The sequence below is a fragment of the Scleropages formosus genome, chromosome 19 (genome assembly GCF_900964775.1).
Source record: "Scleropages formosus chromosome 19, fSclFor1.1, whole genome shotgun sequence".
NCBI classification, from domain to species: domain Eukaryota; kingdom Metazoa; phylum Chordata; class Actinopteri; order Osteoglossiformes; family Osteoglossidae; genus Scleropages; species Scleropages formosus.
Window position 1 is genome coordinate 17,052,936 of NC_041824.1, and position 18,872 is coordinate 17,071,807.

At 43.5% G+C, this 18,872-nt stretch overlaps 1 protein-coding gene across 2 annotated transcripts in view; it reads left to right on the forward strand.

The window, feature by feature from the left end:
• nfatc2a (nuclear factor of activated T cells 2a) overlaps window positions 1-6,943 on the forward strand; it is a 44,725-nt gene extending 37,782 nt beyond the window's left edge. For both annotated transcript variants that reach the window (XM_018760674.2, XM_018760673.2), the window contains exon 10: window positions 3,778-6,943. In XM_018760674.2, the coding sequence (XP_018616190.1) occupies window positions 3,778-3,833 (56 nt within the window). In that variant the 3' untranslated portion in view covers window positions 3,834-6,943. The remainder of the gene's footprint in view (window positions 1-3,777) is intronic.
• Window positions 6,944-18,872: the final 11,929 nt, after the last annotated feature.

Consider the following 18,872-nt stretch of genomic DNA (forward strand, 5'->3'; position numbering starts at 1 on the left):
CTATGTAGGTCAGGGCTTTGAATAGCCCCACCGAAAAGGTGTTTAAATTGCATGTCCCCTCAAACCCAAAGTAGGTCCGCAACTCCCAAGAGAGGTCAAAAGAATGCCATTAAAGCATCATTTTTAGTTTTGGCTGCCGTGATTGAGCAGTGATTAATTGCTCATGAAATGTGGCTTGTGGTCGAAGCAGGATGTCATTTCTGGATTTGTCAAGTGGCAATATCAGACATGAAATGTCCCACTTACAACATGCTGCAAAAAGTACTTATTTGTTTGTGTTACCTTGGGCAGCAGGGGCATAATGCTTACAGCTGCCTCTTTTGGACTTACAGTGCCTTGGTTCAAATCCTACCTCCTAAGAAAGTACCTTCAGCTAAGGCATAAAATTTCAAATATAATGCAGTTTCCTAAATGCATTTTTTGAAGTGTAGATATGCACTATGCATAAGACAAAATTTTCCAAAGTTGTTCTCAGTTTGGGGGGGGTGCGGTGGCATGGTGGTGTGACGGGTTTGACCGGGTCCCGCTCTCTGGCGGGTCTGGGGTTCGAGTCCGGCTTGGGGTGCCTTGCGACAGACTGGCGTCCCATCCTGGGTCTGTCCCCTCCCTCTCGAGCCTTGTGCCCTGTGTTGCCGGGTTAGGCCTGGTTCTCCGCGACCCCCCCTGCAAACATCTCATTGCTGCAACAAGGCAAAAACAATCTGATTTTCACATTTGAGCTCATGCCATGATTATTTATAAATTTTAACAATCTGAAGACATTTGAATGTACTTCAAATATTTCCTTAGTTTTAACAGATGTAACCCTTCTTGTGGATGCAGAAATAGGCAAAACTTTATAGAGGAAGTTGTGAGTTATTTTGATTTTTGCATCAAATTTGCATTTCTTGCGTGTAAAAACTTCCTGAAATTAAGTATTTTACATGTAATGAATCCGGTTGCAAACTGACTCTGACATGAGCCTACTCATCATACATAAGTGTTAAGATTTTTTATTATACCAACACTTGAGATTGTGGATGCACATTATACTGTACTCACCCACAATTGATACAGCTGTATAAATGGGTAAACTCGTGTGAATTGCTCAACACTGTAAGTCACTCTGGAGGAAAGCATTGACAAAATGAATAAATGTACATTTAGGAAAAATGCAGTGTGTCAGAAATGAGGAGGGGAAATATGTATGAAAGATGTTTGCGTTGGCGCAGGCTTAGGAGAAACTTTCCACATACCCTCACAGAGCTGGGTGCTCAGGATCCCGCTTTTCCCAAGCCCAGAACACCACCCTGGGTCACCAGGGCTGCTGCCACCAGTGTTTCCCCTCCCTGGAAACTGATCCCGGTGAGCCAAACAACGATGGCCTGTTGTATTCGGTGTCAGGGTACGAAGAGGGCCCCGGTCCCTGGGCTGCGGCTGATAAAGAGAGCTTCACTATGGGCAGGAAGCAGAGCAGAGGATGTGGCACTTCTGGAAATGTGACATGTTCAACATTCTGAGCATTCTTCTGTGCTCTGGCCTCCCTCGTGGTGGGAAGCGATAACGAGAGCAGCAATAGCGTCAGTGCGGCCCCCCGGCACAAGGTCCCCTGCCAGGTGGCTCTAGGAGGCGGAATCATTTGCACAAACACTTTACTTTTCTCATGTGCCGCTGACATATCGGCACAGGGCTCTCAAACTGGTAGTGGACAGTGACTGCTATTCTCGAAAGGGCCGCGGCCATCTGAAAGATCCGATGCATCACGTCGAAGGAGAAACCTTTTTGCCAGCTCAGCCTTTAGGTTTCCTGATGGAACAAGCGGAGATGTGTCAGTAATCAGCAACGTTAAAGGCATCGAGTGGACAAAGTGACCCGAAGGGACCTGTTAAGATGAATAACCGTCTCATGTCTTAAAACGATGACTGTCTTTTGCTCTATCCCCACTTCTCTGGCCTCTGAAGTCAGAGAGTGGCAGTTGCGTTTTTATTTGTTTTACAGGTTTTTTACTTTACTGGGTTCTTCAGAAGACACAGAGTCATGTTTCTACATTTTGTTCATGAAAATGGCTGCTGTGTTATTTAACATTTTTCATAATATTTGTTTATTCATTTAGCAGACGCTTTTCTCCAAAGCAACATAAAGTGAGTATTAACTAGTATTTATCTGACACCTGTTTCCGTGGTGACTTGCGGTGTTGCATACAAGAAAATATTAGTTGTCGTGCAGTGCTGAATATTATATTTATTTAATGTGGTTTGATGGCAGATCCTGTAGTGTTGATCTACTTTTTCTACTCTGAATTATTAAGGCATCTACAAGCATTTGGGCAACTCTTCCTAATTTGACCTAGTTCATTTTGCCAGACAGACAAAGGTTTCAGTCATAATTAGCATTTGTGTGCCCCCCCCCCGCCACTATCCACCTTGTAAATGACACAAAACACCACCGAGGGCAACCTGCTTCTATTTTTAGAGCAACAAGGCTATAAAGGTTTCCATTTACACCCTTCTGTCACGTCTTGTGTGGAACAACAGGAAGTGGTGCCCAATAAAAATGGGGCTGGTGGAAGCGTTGAGGTGGGCACAAAGCATAGATTCTCCGCTCTGCCTCCTTGTGGTTGCCCGCTACCACTGTAGCAGCATTGCCATGCTCACACGCACCCCTCCCTCATTCCTCACGTCTGCAACCAGGAAATGGGGAGGGGGGCTGTTTGAAAAACACAGCAGAAGCTTGCAGAAGACACAAGGAAAGAAAAATTCAAGAAATCACCAGCAGTTGTGGTTATACCCTACACGCGGCTCCCTCGGTCCTACATGGGGAGACGAGTCTTTTTCAAAGAAAAAGCCATATCTGAAACTGACCAATAAAAAGAAAAGGTTAAAATGGGCAAAAGAACACAGACAATGGACCGTGGATGATTGGAAAAGAGTTTTATAGATGCATGAGTCTGAGTTTGAGGTATTTTCATCAAGGAGGAGAACATTTATGAGATGTACAGTAAATGAAAGGATGCTGGAGGAGTGCTTGATTCCTTTTGTCAAGCATGGCGGTGGAAGTGTAATGTAAAGGGGCTGCTTTGGCGCTCGTGAAGTAGGAGATTTACACAGTGTTCAAGGAATAATGAACCATTGGTCTATAATCCACCACTTAATTACTGCTCTCCTTTCTGTGTGTCGAATAATCACATTTAGTACATTTATTTATTTAGTTGACACTTTCTCCAAAGTAGCAAAGTATTCACCTACTTAAAATGATTTCCTCATTTATACAGGTGGTACATTTTTACTAGAGTAATTCAGGCTAAGTGCCTTACTCAAGGGTATTTTACTAGGAGGAGAATTTAAACTTGCAACCTCAAAGTCCAGAGGCTGTGGCTCTAACTACTACGATGCCTGCTGCTTCTTGAAATAGTCAAAATCATGCTGATGAAGGCGTCCAGCCAAAACGCATCTGTGTATTTTGCAAATTAAATTTATCTGCCAGGGGAGACTCACACAGTGTGAGAAAAATCTATAGAAGGATCAAGATGATTTGCAGACAAAGAATTAAACAAATAAGGTTGGAAGGTGGGGAAGTGCTCCGCCTACAGGTATTGTAGTAGAATTTTCAGCGTACCGTATCAATTCACACAGAAAACATAGACTGTGTACTTGTATGGAACATAAAAAAGTTGATACCAATGGGATGACTCCCTGGAGTCATGGAGGAAGGGAAATGAGAGAAGGTCAAACTGTAAGTCTGCAGCGGCGGGTCTCTTTCATGTCCTAATGCTTTTTACTGCTCCTTTCTGTTCCGCAGTTAACGAAATCATAAGGAAGGATCTGACGGGGGTCCATGGAAGGGGTCAGACATAGAGGAAGGACCTGTCCAGGATGTATGGACCTCAGGAGCTCCTCTTGGGCATCGCCTCAGAGAGGAGTCGTCCTCCACCTCACCCTCAGCCCCTCCCTAATCTCCTCCAGCCGTTCCCCAATTCCTGCTCCGCTTGGCTTGCCTCGCCTCACCTCATCTCACACTTTTTCCACAAGGACGGAGCCCTGGCCAGACTCTTTCCCTGACTCTGCCCCACTTTGTACTTTTTCGTACAAGAAACATGACTGCCTTAATATGACTGCACCAGTGTCTGGGTTATTAAATTAAAGTTTTGATCCGAGCATTACACTCCTGTCTGCACCAAAGAGATCCGTCAACACCATCATCTGAAAGCAGATGAAAGACTGGTGTTTCTTGACAAAGGCTGGAAGGTCATCTAGACTGGACTGGACTGGACCAGGCTCATCTACTTCATAAAGCTTTCTCTGATGTTTTCTTCCATTGTCCAGTTAACCCTTGGCTTGATTTTGAGAGAGCTTTCCATTTTTGATGGTCCCAAAATTGGGTGGCCCATTGTAATTATTTATAAAACAATTTATGGTGTGGTACAATTTTAACCAATGTCAAAAGGCTTATTTCTGGTGTGTAGAACTTTTTTACCTGAAATGACACAACATCATTCTAGGCAAATACACCACAGATGCACAAAATTAGATTTTTAAAACATAAAATTCAGCGAAACTGCTGATCGTTAATGTTATGTGCTCAGATGCATGGTGTAGAGGATGTCATGAGGCCTTATGACAATCAGATAAAAGAACCTGTATTAACAACAGATAAAAGCAGTAAATGGCTCGTGTTTGACCAGAACACAACCCAAGGGTTAACAGGCAAATTCAAGAGTGATGTAGGAGGGCAAAGAAAAGCACACCTGACACTTGACTGTTGTCTCAGAAGCACCTCTGGGTTCACTGGGTGTTTCTGCACATCTGCATTGCCATGATAACCTTCTCTGGGGGTCTGATGTGTTTCACAGCTATATGCCAATGGATCACAATGAAAGATGATCAGTGAAAACTGTATCTTCCTTTTGTAGTTAGAGTTCTTGTCTTTTTTTAAATGTTCAGAAGGAAAATTTTCCATGGAATCAGACATGTTTCAGAATAGTTATGTTGTCATGCGTTCTTTGTGTGTGTGTGCCTGGTCCGTATAGGCGCATCAAGGCACTGGGGGTCAACCAGCCGTACGACACGGCATCCTCTAAGCCAAATGAAAATCAGGAAGCTCTGCATCTGTGACCAGCTCTGAGGACACGTGTGGGGAAAGCCATTTACACCCTTGCTTCCATCCTCTCTGGGGAAGCATCTGGAGTAATCTCTACACCTTCTGCATCTGTGTTTACATTTGAGCAGTGAAATGCTTTATGGGTCTCTTCTCACACTAGTACAGGAAAAGCACCAAAAGGCCACGTCCACAGAGCTGCAACGCCAGCCAGATTTGTTTCATTAAATGCAGAGTAAATTGATGTCAGACCTTAACAGCAAGAAAACATTGTACTCATATACTTCCAACACAACTGGATGTTCTGTTATATCTGTTATATATGCACAGGCTGCCTTCTGCGTTCCGGACTTTCTAGGAGAAATACCTCTTTTTATCTGCTTGTCCATGGTCCAGCTCTAGAAATCTGACCCAGAGGAGCACTTTCCTTGTTCCTGCAAGAATTTACTCACCAAACTTTCAGTTTAAAGCTCAGTAGCTGATTATTAATAGTGAGAGTGGTCAAGGAGTTTCTTTTTTACTGTTAAATTTAGCAGCAGTGAGGAAAAATTGTGCGACACCCCCCAAAGATGTTCTTTGTTTGAAGAATTTTTAATGAGGCCCAAAGAAGAAAATGGTATCACCTTTGCAGGACTGTGCAAATGAAGCAATATTTCATTGAAAAGCTTTATACTGGAAATGTAATCGCACAGAAAATGTTGCCTTATGTTCATCAGAATAAGAATGTAGACCTTTGTTTCTGCGTAGCTGGAGGCGAAAGGACTACCAAAGATTGTAATACATGAAATTTTTGTTGAGTCTTAATTTATTCCTTGACCTCGATTCAGACATTGCTCCTGAAATGTCTCGAGAACTTCTATGCACATTATATTTGTTCTGTATCTAGAATGTCGGAAGCCTCAAATCCTTGCACTGTGCACTCAGTTGTACTGCATGCTTGCTTCTTGTCTTTTTTTTTGCTTTTATATTGACATTGTGTTGTGAAAAATGTAACAATTTTTCATTTTTCTGTAGAGAATTAGGAAAGGTTCATCCAATGTGCTAATTGTGTAACTTGGATTTTTGCTTTTTGCTTTCCTTGTTGTGTGCCTTTGTGGAAATAGTAGAAATTGTGTTGTACTCTGACCATAGTGAAGAAGTCGTCATCCGAGAGATTTCCCCCGGTTCAGTTATACGTGTAATAAAACTGATCACGTTCAATTAATGATGACTATGACAGTGGAAATATGTTAGCCAAAACTGCTATGAGTAAAATAGCGGCTCATCAGACAACAATGTAAGATGTTTTAAAGACTGTTCCTATGCACTCAGCATCTATACATGTTCATGTTTTTCAACCAGGCTTAATTATTTCTCATTATGTATTATACTCTTGCCAGGATAACTGTATGACTAAGTCCTGCCACTAAATGTTTATATATAAATATATTTTGAAAGTTACATGCTGAAAACTTCTATTGATGGTTTATTAGATTTCTAACATATCTGAGAACTGCATACATGTACAGTTTGAAAGCAGCTATTTTATAAGAAGTCTCAGATGTAAAACATATTTAACTGATGGAAAAGTCTAAAGGTGCCAAATGTTTAGCTTTTTTTACATAAACACAGAAAGAGCTATGTTTCAGTGTTAAGCTCTGGACTTTATCGTGACAGCACGATTGAAGGTCATTACTTTCACTAGTGAGTTTCCTACAAAGGTGGGGGTTTTTTGTAAACAGAATTGTTTTGGAAAGGGTGCCCCGAAGGCACAGTGCACACACGATTTGATGATGAATTAACAGTCATTTTTATCTCTTCTTGTTGAGCCATCCTCAGTGTACAGTAGTTTTTTTCCCCCCCCCATACCCTGAATGTACACTTAAAAACATTATTATTGTAAATAAACTGCTTAACTTTGTAAAAAATTAAATAGCCCCCCAATTTTTTTTAAAGTGTTCAGTTATTAGTAGAAAAATATTTTTATGAACTGCATCAGTTGTCGTCTGACATTTGTTACTCCAAGGCCTTATTAATATATTAAAAGCCAAAGCTTTTAAGCTGCAAAATATTATATTCTACTACTGTAATTAATATAACATTGTTAAAGTATTTGTAATGCGTTGTGCTGATGAGGGTTATGTTTTCATTTCAAATGTTTCAGCAGGAGCAGCAAATCGATAACCCTGCTGGGTCCATTAAACAAGCCACGGTTTTCCTCGAAGCCATTATTTAGCCTTTTTTCAAGTATACAGTAACTGCAATGTCTTCTTCCTAAAGTATGTATTTCTATGGTTTAACTTCCTTTTTCTGTCCATTTGTTGCTCCCCCAAGACAAAGCCTTGTATTTACAAAACATTAGCAATAAATTGCAAATATTCACATTTGAAGGTGTATTTATTTCACCAGTCAATGATGTTTTTAAACAGGAGGTGTCAATCATCTGCAGCATCTGGAAGGATATGTGTGTGGGTATTAGTTTGTATTCCACCTCATTTCCCCTCACATAACCTGTTAAATAAACATAATGCATCTATGTTATACAACTTGATTGTTGCTTTTTCCTAATCTACTACAACCTAGTAGGAAATTCTTCAATGCAGAGTATAATAATTTCACACACCACAGATCAGAAAAAGTTTCAAATACACACACACTTTCAGAACCGCTTGTCCCATACAGGGTCACGGGGAACCGGAGCCCACCCGGTAACAGAGGGCGTAAGGCCGGAGGGGGAAGGGGACACACCCAGGACGGGACGCCAGTCCGTCGCAAGGCACCCCAAGCGGGACTCGAACCCCAGACCCACCGGAGAGCAGGACTGAGGTCCAACCCACTGCACCACCGCACCCCCGTTTCAAATATTTTAATCAAAACAAAAAAAAAAATGCAAAAGTACATGGCCATCCGTTCTAAGTTATATATCTCAGTCAGCAAGTGGAGCAGTAGTTCAAGCTGCTGCCTTACACTCCAAGGACAAAGGTTTGAATCCCACCTCCTGTTCTAATACCCTTTAGCAAGATATATACACACACACACACACACACACACACACACACACACACACACACACACACACACACACACACACACACTTTCTGAAGCGCTTGCCCTATACGGGGTCGCGGGGAACCGGAGCCTACCCGGCAACACAGGGCGTAAGGCCGGAGGGGACACACCCAGGACCGGACGCCAGTCCATCGCAAGTCACCCCAAGCAGGACTCGAACCCCAGACCCACTGGAGAGCAGGACCCGGTCCAACCCACTGCACCTCCTACCTTTTAGTAAGATATTTACCCCAAATTGATAAGGTAAAAATTACCAAGATGCATTAATATGGCAAAAAAATCAGCAGTTTGTCATTAAAAGTCAAGTAACATTAAATGCATCAACGTAAATAACCTTGCTTAATTGCTTAATTGTAGAAACCGGCACAGTTTAGTGCTGTTGGCCGGCAAATTATTGTCCAGATGCAGTCCTGAAATTCCTGCTTCTGCTTAAATTATGACTCCGGTGGTTCCGTTGCTCATCTTCGACTCATATGAACTCACCATTTCAAAGAGGTACAGTCTGAGAAATAATGAAAAGCAACATGAACTTTTATGTTCATCTCCTTCGTCAGGCAGCACCTCTTCCAGTGTAAATTAAGAGTAAGGGTGTGTGAAACTGGAGTAAACTCTAACGGACCACGTGCTTCTAAGTAACGGTAATGTGCTCGATGTGTGGTTAGCAGCGTTTCTATGGGAACCGCAGTCTGTGATGTGCCGGGGGGGACTGTAGCATGCTTCGCTGACAGTGGCATGTGAGTTGCAATGAGAACACTCCTACACTTTGGGTTCTGCATGGCTTCTGTCTTTAGGCAAACAGGCCTTGGTGGGTGTCACAGATCAGTTAGTCATCGGTTTCCTCTTTGCCGCACTTCCTGGGTGAGAACGGGGTGAAAATATAGAAACAACTGAGCTTTTTTCTCGTCCCTTCTGGTTTTTGTGCAGACTGATAGAAAGCAAATGTCGCCTATCCCGGTCCCAGTCAGAGGCCCTTTCCTCGCCCCCGAAAAACAAATAACAACAAAGCAGCTGCAGAGAGTCTCCGTTGCTAGGATACGGCTTGTTTGGACCCAACTTGCGGCTGGAGGACCACTTTGTGAATGAACCCCGTGTTCAGGAACCGTCTTGGAATTACATCACTGGGTATGAAAAAATGACCAGTTGTTTGAGTGTTTTTTTTCTTTCCTTTCTTCCAGCTTTCGCAGATCTGCTGTGAGTCATGTAGCCTTTCATCCTGATTGGACAATAAAACTGGTCCATAAATAATTCAAGATTTGACCTTCTAAATCTGGAAACAAAGATAGCAATGTGTTACCTGCGTCATCAAATAGGATTTCACTCATTGCTCCGCAGATTATCATTATTTTTTGCATGCAAAAATTTTGCTCAAGGGTGGTTTCCGCAACAGTTTAGGTGTTTTCTTTTACCGTGAAAGTACAGTACTTATAAAACTGTGAATTGACCATATCGCAAATGTGCTTCACATCCTGTCATTTTAACATTTATTTTTTCTGTATTTTACAATCCCATTCCATGATTTACTTACATTTATATATTTTCATTTCGGTGACATTTTTCTCGAAAGTGACTTACAATTTTAGGTTACTTACAATTACTTACCCATTTATACAGCTAGGTAATTTTACTGGAGCAATTTAGGGTAAGTAACTTGCTCAAGGGTACCGCAGCTGGAGGTGGGATTTGAACCAGTAACCTTCAGATGCAAAAGCAGCAGCTCTCAGAGTACAGTACTCTAGCCGCTGCACTTGCTTACATCAGTAGAGATTGCAGCCCTTTTGTGCACAGTGCAGTCTGCAGAATTTAGGAGCAAACCTGGGAAAAAAGAAAGTGACTGTTTCTGTGTGTCAGACTGCAAAACAAAGTGATACTTGCCAGAGGGACGCATCGCAGCACACGTAATGGTTAGGGCCCAGGTCTTATAATCTGAAGGCTGTTGGTTCAAATTCTGCTCTTGCTGCAGGACCCTTGGAAAGGCAGCTGGCCTGAATTGGTGTAAATGGGTAAACTATTGCAAAGCCGGTAATTTACATTTAAAAGGGGGTGCAGTGGCACAGTCCTGCTTCCCGGTGGGTCTGGGGTTCAAGTCTCGCTTGGGGTGCCTTGCGGCGGACTGGCGTCCCGTCCTGGGTGTGTCCCCTCCCCCTCCGGCCTTACGCCCTGTGTTGCCGGGTAGGCTCCGGTTCCCCATGACCCCGTATGGGACAAGCGGTTTAGAAAATGTGTGTGTGTGTGTAATTTACATTTACTCATTTAGCAGAAGATTTTCTCAAAGGCAACATACAAATTAAAACAAGGGAAAAAAGTGCATTTCAACTACAGACATGATTCTCGAAGTGCAGTCAGTTTGATGTCCCCATTTACAGCAGCACACGTTACATGAGCAACTGCATGTAGATGTGGTACGGAGTACATTTTCAACAATAGCATAAGATCAGTAGCAGCATATAGAACCGATAGGAAATACAAAGATATTTGTGACAAATGATGCCATGTAAATTTTATGGAGATGATAGGAGACCAGGAGACAAGTGAGTCTGAAAAAGGGTGAGTTTTGAGACCTTTCTTGAATGCTGAGAAGGACTCAGCAATTCTGAGTGAGAGAGGAAGATCATTCCACCACATTGGACCCAGAACCGAGAACCTTCTGGCTTTTGATTTTGGATCCAATCTAATATTGTAAACTGCCTTGGACAAAGGCATTGGCTGACAAAGATAAAAATGATAACAAATGCTAGAAGTGAGAGTGAAACAGTGCAGAACTGTGGTGCTAGGAACAGAGTGCAGTACTTTGTCATGCCGTCTGTATGCCTTTGTCGTCTGTATGTCTTTGTCGTCTGCTTTTGGACGACAAAGTTACAAGGCCGTAAGGGCAACAGTAAAGGCTTGTTGGTGCTGAGTAACGCCCTGCCCTGACCGTCGGGCGGTAGACACACCGGCGAAGTCGCAGCACCGCTTTCTCAGGAGACATTAGTCAGCTTCCTTTTCCTGGGTTTCTCTGGACAGGGCTTACATTTATTACAGGAGACTGTGAGGTCCAAACCTAAACTGGGGCGGGGAGAGGTCTGCATGTTGTGTTTGTGGAATGACCGAGAATGTAAAATTAAGCCACTTGTTCTCTAAGATTCTCAAAGCTGATGACGCCGACTAAATGGGGCCACTTGTTCTTTATAACCGTGCAGTGATTTATAAAATAACGTAGAACCGAGTTCTTCTGCCATCCTTCATTGACACTTTATGAGCCTTATATTCAGTATTGGAACACAAATGCTTAGTGCTTACTTAACCCATGGGTTGCGTTAGAGACGGCTCTCTGTTCTTGGCTTCCTCCACCAAAACTGACCAGCACATTATAACTGCTTGTAAAGCAACTATAAAACACAGCTGATCGCCTAAAACGACATCTTTTAACCAGCTTCATTCCTCATCATTATGCCAAATTCTATTTCTTTCTGACATTTCTGGTCTATAGACTTCATTTACCTGCTGCAAAAGCAGCTGGTAGTGAATGGTTAGAGCTGCTCCTTTTGCACCTAAAGCTCACAGGTTCAAGCCCCACCTCCAGCTGTCGTACCCTTAAGCAAGCTGCTTAATCTAAGTTGCTGCAGTAAAATTGCTCAGCTGTAGAGATGGGTTAATAATTCTGATTGATATTCTGATAAAGTTTTATGCAGCTACTTTTGTGATGAATATTGGTGCCTATGGTGAAAGAAGCAAACTAACTGTACTTCAGAATCATGCGTCTGCAACTATGTCTCCCTTTCTCCTAACGTAATGCACAAATTATATCTTTTCTGAGATGTATGTCACTTTGGGGAAAATCGTCTGCTAAATGAATAAACGTAAATGTAAATAATTGTTGCAACTTTCTCCTGTCTGTCTTTCCAGCTACTGATCGCTGCTGTACGAGTTGTGTTTGACCTGCCAAAGCGAAGCATAAATGGAACCGATATCTACAAGAGCCGATCGCTCGCTTCACCCCAACCAGAATACTACGCTCCTCCACCTCTGCCTGCTTGGTGCTCCCACACAAAATAAGTCCAAAATCAAAAGTGCAAAGGTTTTTGGTTTTGGCTCCAGTGCAGTGGAATGTCCCCCTCCCCCCTCCACTCAAAACTGCTGAATCTCTCTACATTTAAGAAGGTCTCAAAAGTTTCTTTCTGACTCATTTCTCCCCTGATCGTATAAGTGCTCAATAAACATATATGTTAATTTTTAATAATTTTTCATGACAAATTGTTTAATAACGGAAATGCCTATATGCAGCTGCTTATGTATTGTATACTGGTTCATATGGTGGATTGTGACAAATGGACTGTACTCTAGACTCCTGTGTCTGCATCCAAATCTCTCCTGTTGTTGTAATACACTCCTTGTATTGTTCTCTCTGAGGCGTACGTCACTTTGGAGAAAAGCGTCTGCTACATCTGTTACTGCTACATTAATGAATGTAAAAGTAAATGTCACTGAGTCATTTTGTACATCCATAGTGTGTTTGGTCACATCTGGCCGTAGGAAATGAATCGGTGAGACTATGATTTCGAGCAAAAAGTGTAAAATCCCTGATTCAGCAGTTGATTAACCACATGAGTGGCTTACATTTACATTTACTGTACATTTATTCATTTAGCAGACGCTTTTCTCCAAAGTGACGTACATCTCATAGAAAATGCAATTTGTGCATTACATCAACAAAGAGACACTTAGGTGCAGATGCGTGATTCTAAAGTACATTTGGTTTGTTACTGTCCGCCATATGAACTAATGTACAACGCACAAGTAGCTGCATAAAATTTTATCCAAATAATCAACAATTCCTAATCACTTTTTTTAACAAACATTTACATTACACAAATAGCTTTATGACAGTTTATCTATTATTCAACAGTTATGATCTCAAAGTTATAGAGTATGAAACATTTACGCATTACATGAACTTAAGAGATCATGGGAAAAGTGAGTCCAGAACAGGTGAGTTTTAATACCCCTCTTAAATGAAGACAGAGGTTCAGCAGTTCTGAGTAAGAGGGGGGAGATCATTCCACCGCATCGGAGCCAGAACCGACAACCTTTGTGCTTTTGCTTTTGGACCTTTGGTACGTGGGACCACCAAGCGGGCAGAGGTGGAGGAGTGTAGCAGTCTGGTTGGGGTTTAACAGATGATCAGGTTCTGTAGATATTGGGGAAAAGATCCATTGATGGTTTTGTAGGCCGGAACCTGAGTGTTGAATTTGATGCCACCATGGCCTGGACCAGGAGTTCTATAAAGTCTCTTGTGAGATTGGGGCGGATCCTGCAGATGTTATGCAGGATGTATGATCTGCAGGACTGAGTTGTGCCTTCGATATGTTGAGAGAATGAAACTGTTTATCACTAATTTTACGTGTTCAGATGCACGTGTGGTGGATGTCATGAACCGTAACGGCAATCAGATGAAAGAAACCATATTTATTGCAGAGAAAAGTTGTAAAGGGCTCATTTTTGACCAGCACACAACTGGACGGTTAACGTGTGCTCTAAAGCATGTTGATGATGCATTAGCAGGTCGCACATGGCAAACCCAGGCATTTTACTTCTTTACATGTTACATCATGTGAGTTCTTGTCAAGGGGAGCCTCAGTAACAGGAGCTCAGGCCACGATGACTTTGCGGAAACTGCCGGATATTATTTATGGTGTAAATATGCAAACTGCACACGCTGCATATTTTTCACTCTTATCTGTTTCAGCTCTCAAAAGGCACTTTTTTTTCTCTAACGAGAGCGTTTTGCTGGTTTCAGATGATTTAGAGAGCCTTCGAGTCCCGCTGCTGCTTCGCCCTCCCGCGTCGCTCACGGGCCCCGTGGAAAGCGGAGCCGCAGTGCGCCATCTAGCGGCGGCAAGGCGCAACACCTCGTGCGCGCAGCCGAGCAGCGTCCGCGTCTTGAGCGCCTTCAAACGTGTCTGTCGCGTCCGTGACTTGAGCGCTCGGTTGACTCAAGATGCGGGCAACCGGGCACTAATGTGCACGAGAAACGTCGAAATGTTTCTGCTTAATAATTGTTCGACGATGGATAAACTTTTATGCAGCTACTCGTGTCCTGCTGGTGACAAATGGACTGTGTAGCTACTGACACGTCATTTCGTGTCTGAATCCAAGTGTCTCATTCGTGTTGTTCGGAGAAAAGTCTCTAATAAATTAATAAATGTAAGTGTAATGTAAATCTAATTTAGACCAGACGACAGCACTCTACGATGTGAAATAATAATAAAATAATGATAATAATAATAATAATAATAATAATAATAATATACACATCACCTGAAACCGCTTGTGCCATGCGGGGTCTCAGGGGGCCGGAGCCTAACCGGCAACACGGCATAAGGCTGGAGGGGGAAGGGACACACCCAGGACGGGACGCCAGGCCGTGGCAAGGCATCCCAAGTGGGACTCGAACCCCAGACCCGCCGAAGAGCAGGACCCGACCAAACCCAGCGCACCACCACACCCCACTCAATAATAATAATAATAATAATTAGAAATAATTGCATTATGTTGCATTATGCATCATTTTTTGTCAGATCGCACACTATTCTTTTGCTGAGATTAGAAGTATAAGCTTGGATGCTTTTGATTGATAATTCTGCCACTTTCGTTAATTGTTAATTAATAGGCAATTAATAGGTGTGTCAATTTAGTGCTCCATGAAAGAAGCGCTGCGGGCTTAAGAACACACACACACTAAACACACTAAACACACTAAACACACTGAAGTGGGAAGATCCACGAGTGAAAGAACATGAGTACGGTTGGTATGCAGTAGCATTCGGGTCAGAGATGACAGTCTGTACACTAATAATTTTACTGTTTCAGGACGTTATGTGTTGGAAAGGGTCTCTAGGAGAAACTCCCACCACAGGACCAGGGCAGTGTGTTCCGTGTTTCATCCTTGTCTTATAGCAGTGATGGTGATGATGATGATGTTCATCATCATCATCTTCCCCAACGCCATTGAACAAGTTATCTGGTGTCACTTCCCAGAGTTTATTAGGGCTTAGTAAGAGCTCTGAAATATTAATAGCTAGTGTTTATTTTGCATAGGGGGTGCGGTGGCGCAGTGGGTTGGACCACAGTCCTGCTGCCCGGTGGGTCTGGGGTTCGGGTCCCGCTTGGGGTACCTTGCGACGGACTGGCGTCCCGTCCTGGGTGTGTCCCCTCCCCCTCTGGCCTTACGCCCTGTGTTACTGGGTAGGCTCCGGTTCCCCCGTGACCCCGTATGGGACAAGCGGCTCTGAAAATGTGTGTGTGTGTGTGTGTGTGTGTGTGTGTGTGTGTGTGTGTGTGTGTGTGTGTGTGTGTGTGTGTGTGTGTGTGTGTGTGTTTATTTTGCCTTACTTTACTTAACACTTGTAACTTGTGCAGACACTGGAATAATCTTTATGGGACTGTACTATAATGCTGTAATGCAGAAAAAAGTCAATAAATACTTGGGCATTTAATAATAATCATGCTTATTCAAGGGGCCAAGGGGTTATCTGGGCTATCATGAGTCTCCAGGAGAGGGTTCATGTAGGACCATGATCTCGGCCCTGTGTGTTCACAAGGGTTATTCACACGTGAAAATCCATTTTTGCATATTTAATTTTGCAGAAACTGTGTAACCCTGTTGCTGTGGGGTAGTGGCTTGAGCTGCTGCCTTACACTCGAAAGGTACAGGTTTGAGTCCCACCTCCTGCTGTTGTACCCTTGGTGAAGGTACTCAAAGGATGCAGTAAGAATTACCCAGCTGTGTAGGTGACTGTAAATAGCTTTTCACTGCCAGTTTCTTAGAGGAAAAATCTCAGCTAAACAACTGAAAGCATCCCGTGTGTCTCACATATTATTATTTCTTATTCTGTGTTGTGTTTTACATTGTAAAGATTTTTGCCAGGTTCCCCCACAGTCACTGCTGATTCCAGTGGCAGCACCGGTTGTCCGTTCCTTTGCACCTTTTTCCACTCAGGATGGAGACTCTAACACTGTTGGTAGAGTCACTGCTCATCGTGCCGTCAAGAGCATCCTTTGACCGACAGGCTCCGGAAACGGTACAGCAAAACATCCACTCCCTTCGGCTCCCTTTCCAAAAGGATGGAGAAACCGAAGAGCCGCCTGTAAATACCCAGTAGAGGGAGACAGTGAATTATTAAGGTGAATAATAAATAATAAATACAAGTCAGTGTGACATTTGAGCGTCTGCAACACCATACATTGTGTTACAGGTGTGCCACAGTCTCAGAACCGCAGGCGACCGCATGGCTGATGTTTCCAAGTTTGCAGACCCGTGTTGCACGTTTTGCTTTTCTGCTGACCTTCTGGAGATGCACAAGGTCCATCTGAGTGAATGAAAGGTACACCGGTTTTACCGTTCTGCGAGAGGAACAATGCTCCATCTCCAGCAGAAACAAAGAGCACCGCTGTTCATTTAAAGCTCAACAGCTGTGATCGTTGCCCTTTGAACGCTTCCAATGCGACAAATCAGTCTGTATATATGCACAGACATATCAGGGCTTCGTCACTTGGGCTTCATGGTTCTCTTGGGCCTGTGATGGTCCGCGAAGAGCACGCTTGCTTTGAAAATAAGACTAAAAGTTGAAAACAAAAACGAAGTATTACCATGCTGTCACCCTCGACAGCTTAACTGCATCTAGAAGTAATTGACCCCAGTGCAATAAATTGAGCGCAATATTTTTTCCAAACTACGGGGGCCTTTAGCGTTTACCAAATTCTCCACGGGGTGCGTGGCTAATGAAGCTTAAGAATCTGCCCCTTAAATAAACGGTGTATATAAAGCAACAGTATTACAATATGTGCTGGAAGCTCTGTTAGGAGTTACATGCAGAATGCTTCCAACTGATCGACGAATCGGCGATCAACGGTCCTAGAGGACGACACCGATTAACCGACCGACTCAGTTCTCCTTCTGCATCGCTGCAGTTCCACCGAACGCGCATCGCGGGAAGGGATGCGCAGACGCACGGTTAGTGCAGACAAAACAGTGGCGAGGGAAGGCTAAACACAATGTGTTTACTGCAGGTACCGCAGTATTGCTGTCAATCGGTGTGTAGAGGGTGGAAGTTCACACTCGGAATTAAATTTCTTCCGTTCTTGCCCCGTTCCCCGCATCTCCCGCTGCCCGACTTCCACTCTTTCCATGGCGGTAATGCGGTACGGTGGCCCTCCAGCTTCCTCTAAGGCAGATGCTCCTGGGACAAACCCTGGTGCCTCTCGCAGGCCTCTGGGTGAGACAGTGAAGTGGCTGGAGCTGCACGGTGAACATCACCTTTTCCTCCACAATAAAGATTCCGAAGTGCACGTTTTATTGTACCACTTTACCTCCGAAGTCGTCGGCGAGAGCCGTAGAGAAATATTAATATACCTCAGGAATTAGCCGGTTATTCAGGCCAGCCTGTTCTACAATTATATGTGTGGATTGTGCATGTTCATTCCGTGTTTCTGTCCGTTTTTTTCCAGGCGCTCTGGTTTCCTCCCACAGTCCAAGGACGCGTTGCAGGAGGATTTTGCAGTCTAAGTTGTGCTCAGTGTCCTTGTAACTGTTGTGCTGCTCTTTGTATTATCAGTGGAAAGATGTGTGTTTCCCCTCGCCTCCTTCTCCCTCTTCTCCAGAGCAGTGCTCCCTTCGTGGAGTGGATGTGCGTGTGCGTGTGCTCGTACCGCACGCTCCTTACGGTAAACAAGCGGGGATCTCCGTAGCCGACGGCCTTTCCCATTTCAGACACACTTAACGGGGTCCCTGACGGAGTCTCTGCCTTCCCTCACGGAGCCTTAATCGCATGAACCAGGACATTCCCAGACCATCAGTGATGCCCAGCCTCCAGCAGGGCTACGCACTGCGTTGTACCTCGGTGCCCTGCACAGACACTCACCGGTGTTCATCCAGTAGTGAAGAACAAGTGGGCCAAAAAATAATGTATTTTAATTTAATAAATGTATTTCATTTCTAATGATAGCACAAATTCACGGAAGGATGTGATATTTCATGTCTGTACGTTGGGATTCATAACCCTCTTAGTGAGTTAAATGCAATTTTTTTTTTTTTTTGCCCACAATCCAACTAGTCAGGAGCCACATTTCCAAATGATTTATAGTTATTAACTAGAGCTGGAATGTACTTTTCATAAACAAGATGCATATCATTTCGCAGAGCCAGGTTCTGTTTTGTGATAGTATCGAGGACCTGCGGACCTCCTTGATTTGCTGCTCGGTGGCACCTCCTGTCAGGCTTACTCATCATGTTGGGCGCAGACTGACATCGAATTTGAGTTGTGTCGGTGGTACTGTCACAGAAACTGCCCTAGCTGGAGAAATAATTCTGCCGTGGAAAACATTAGCAGTTTATTCAAAAGTAAGTAAAAACAGCAGGTATTACTTGGTTGATCTTCTCTAAAGGTCATCATCATTAGCGAACAATGACTTTAGACGACTTGTCTGATTGCTTCACATTTTGTATTGTGCTAAAGATCTCTCCCTAACAGCAAATGAAGAACATGTACGGCAAATTTTTGCAGGTACATAATGTATCCGTTGCAACCGTGATGAAGTAAAGTGCTCCAGATGTTGCCAGCTACATAACTGGCATAATAATTGTGGCTTCCTCACGAGCGAAAAGTCTGTTTTCCTCTTTTTAGCGAGCGTCACATGGGCCCCAGTGTTGGCGTTGTTGTGCTGGATGGTTCATTGAACATTTATAGATTTAACCCTCAGGTTTGTTTCTGGTC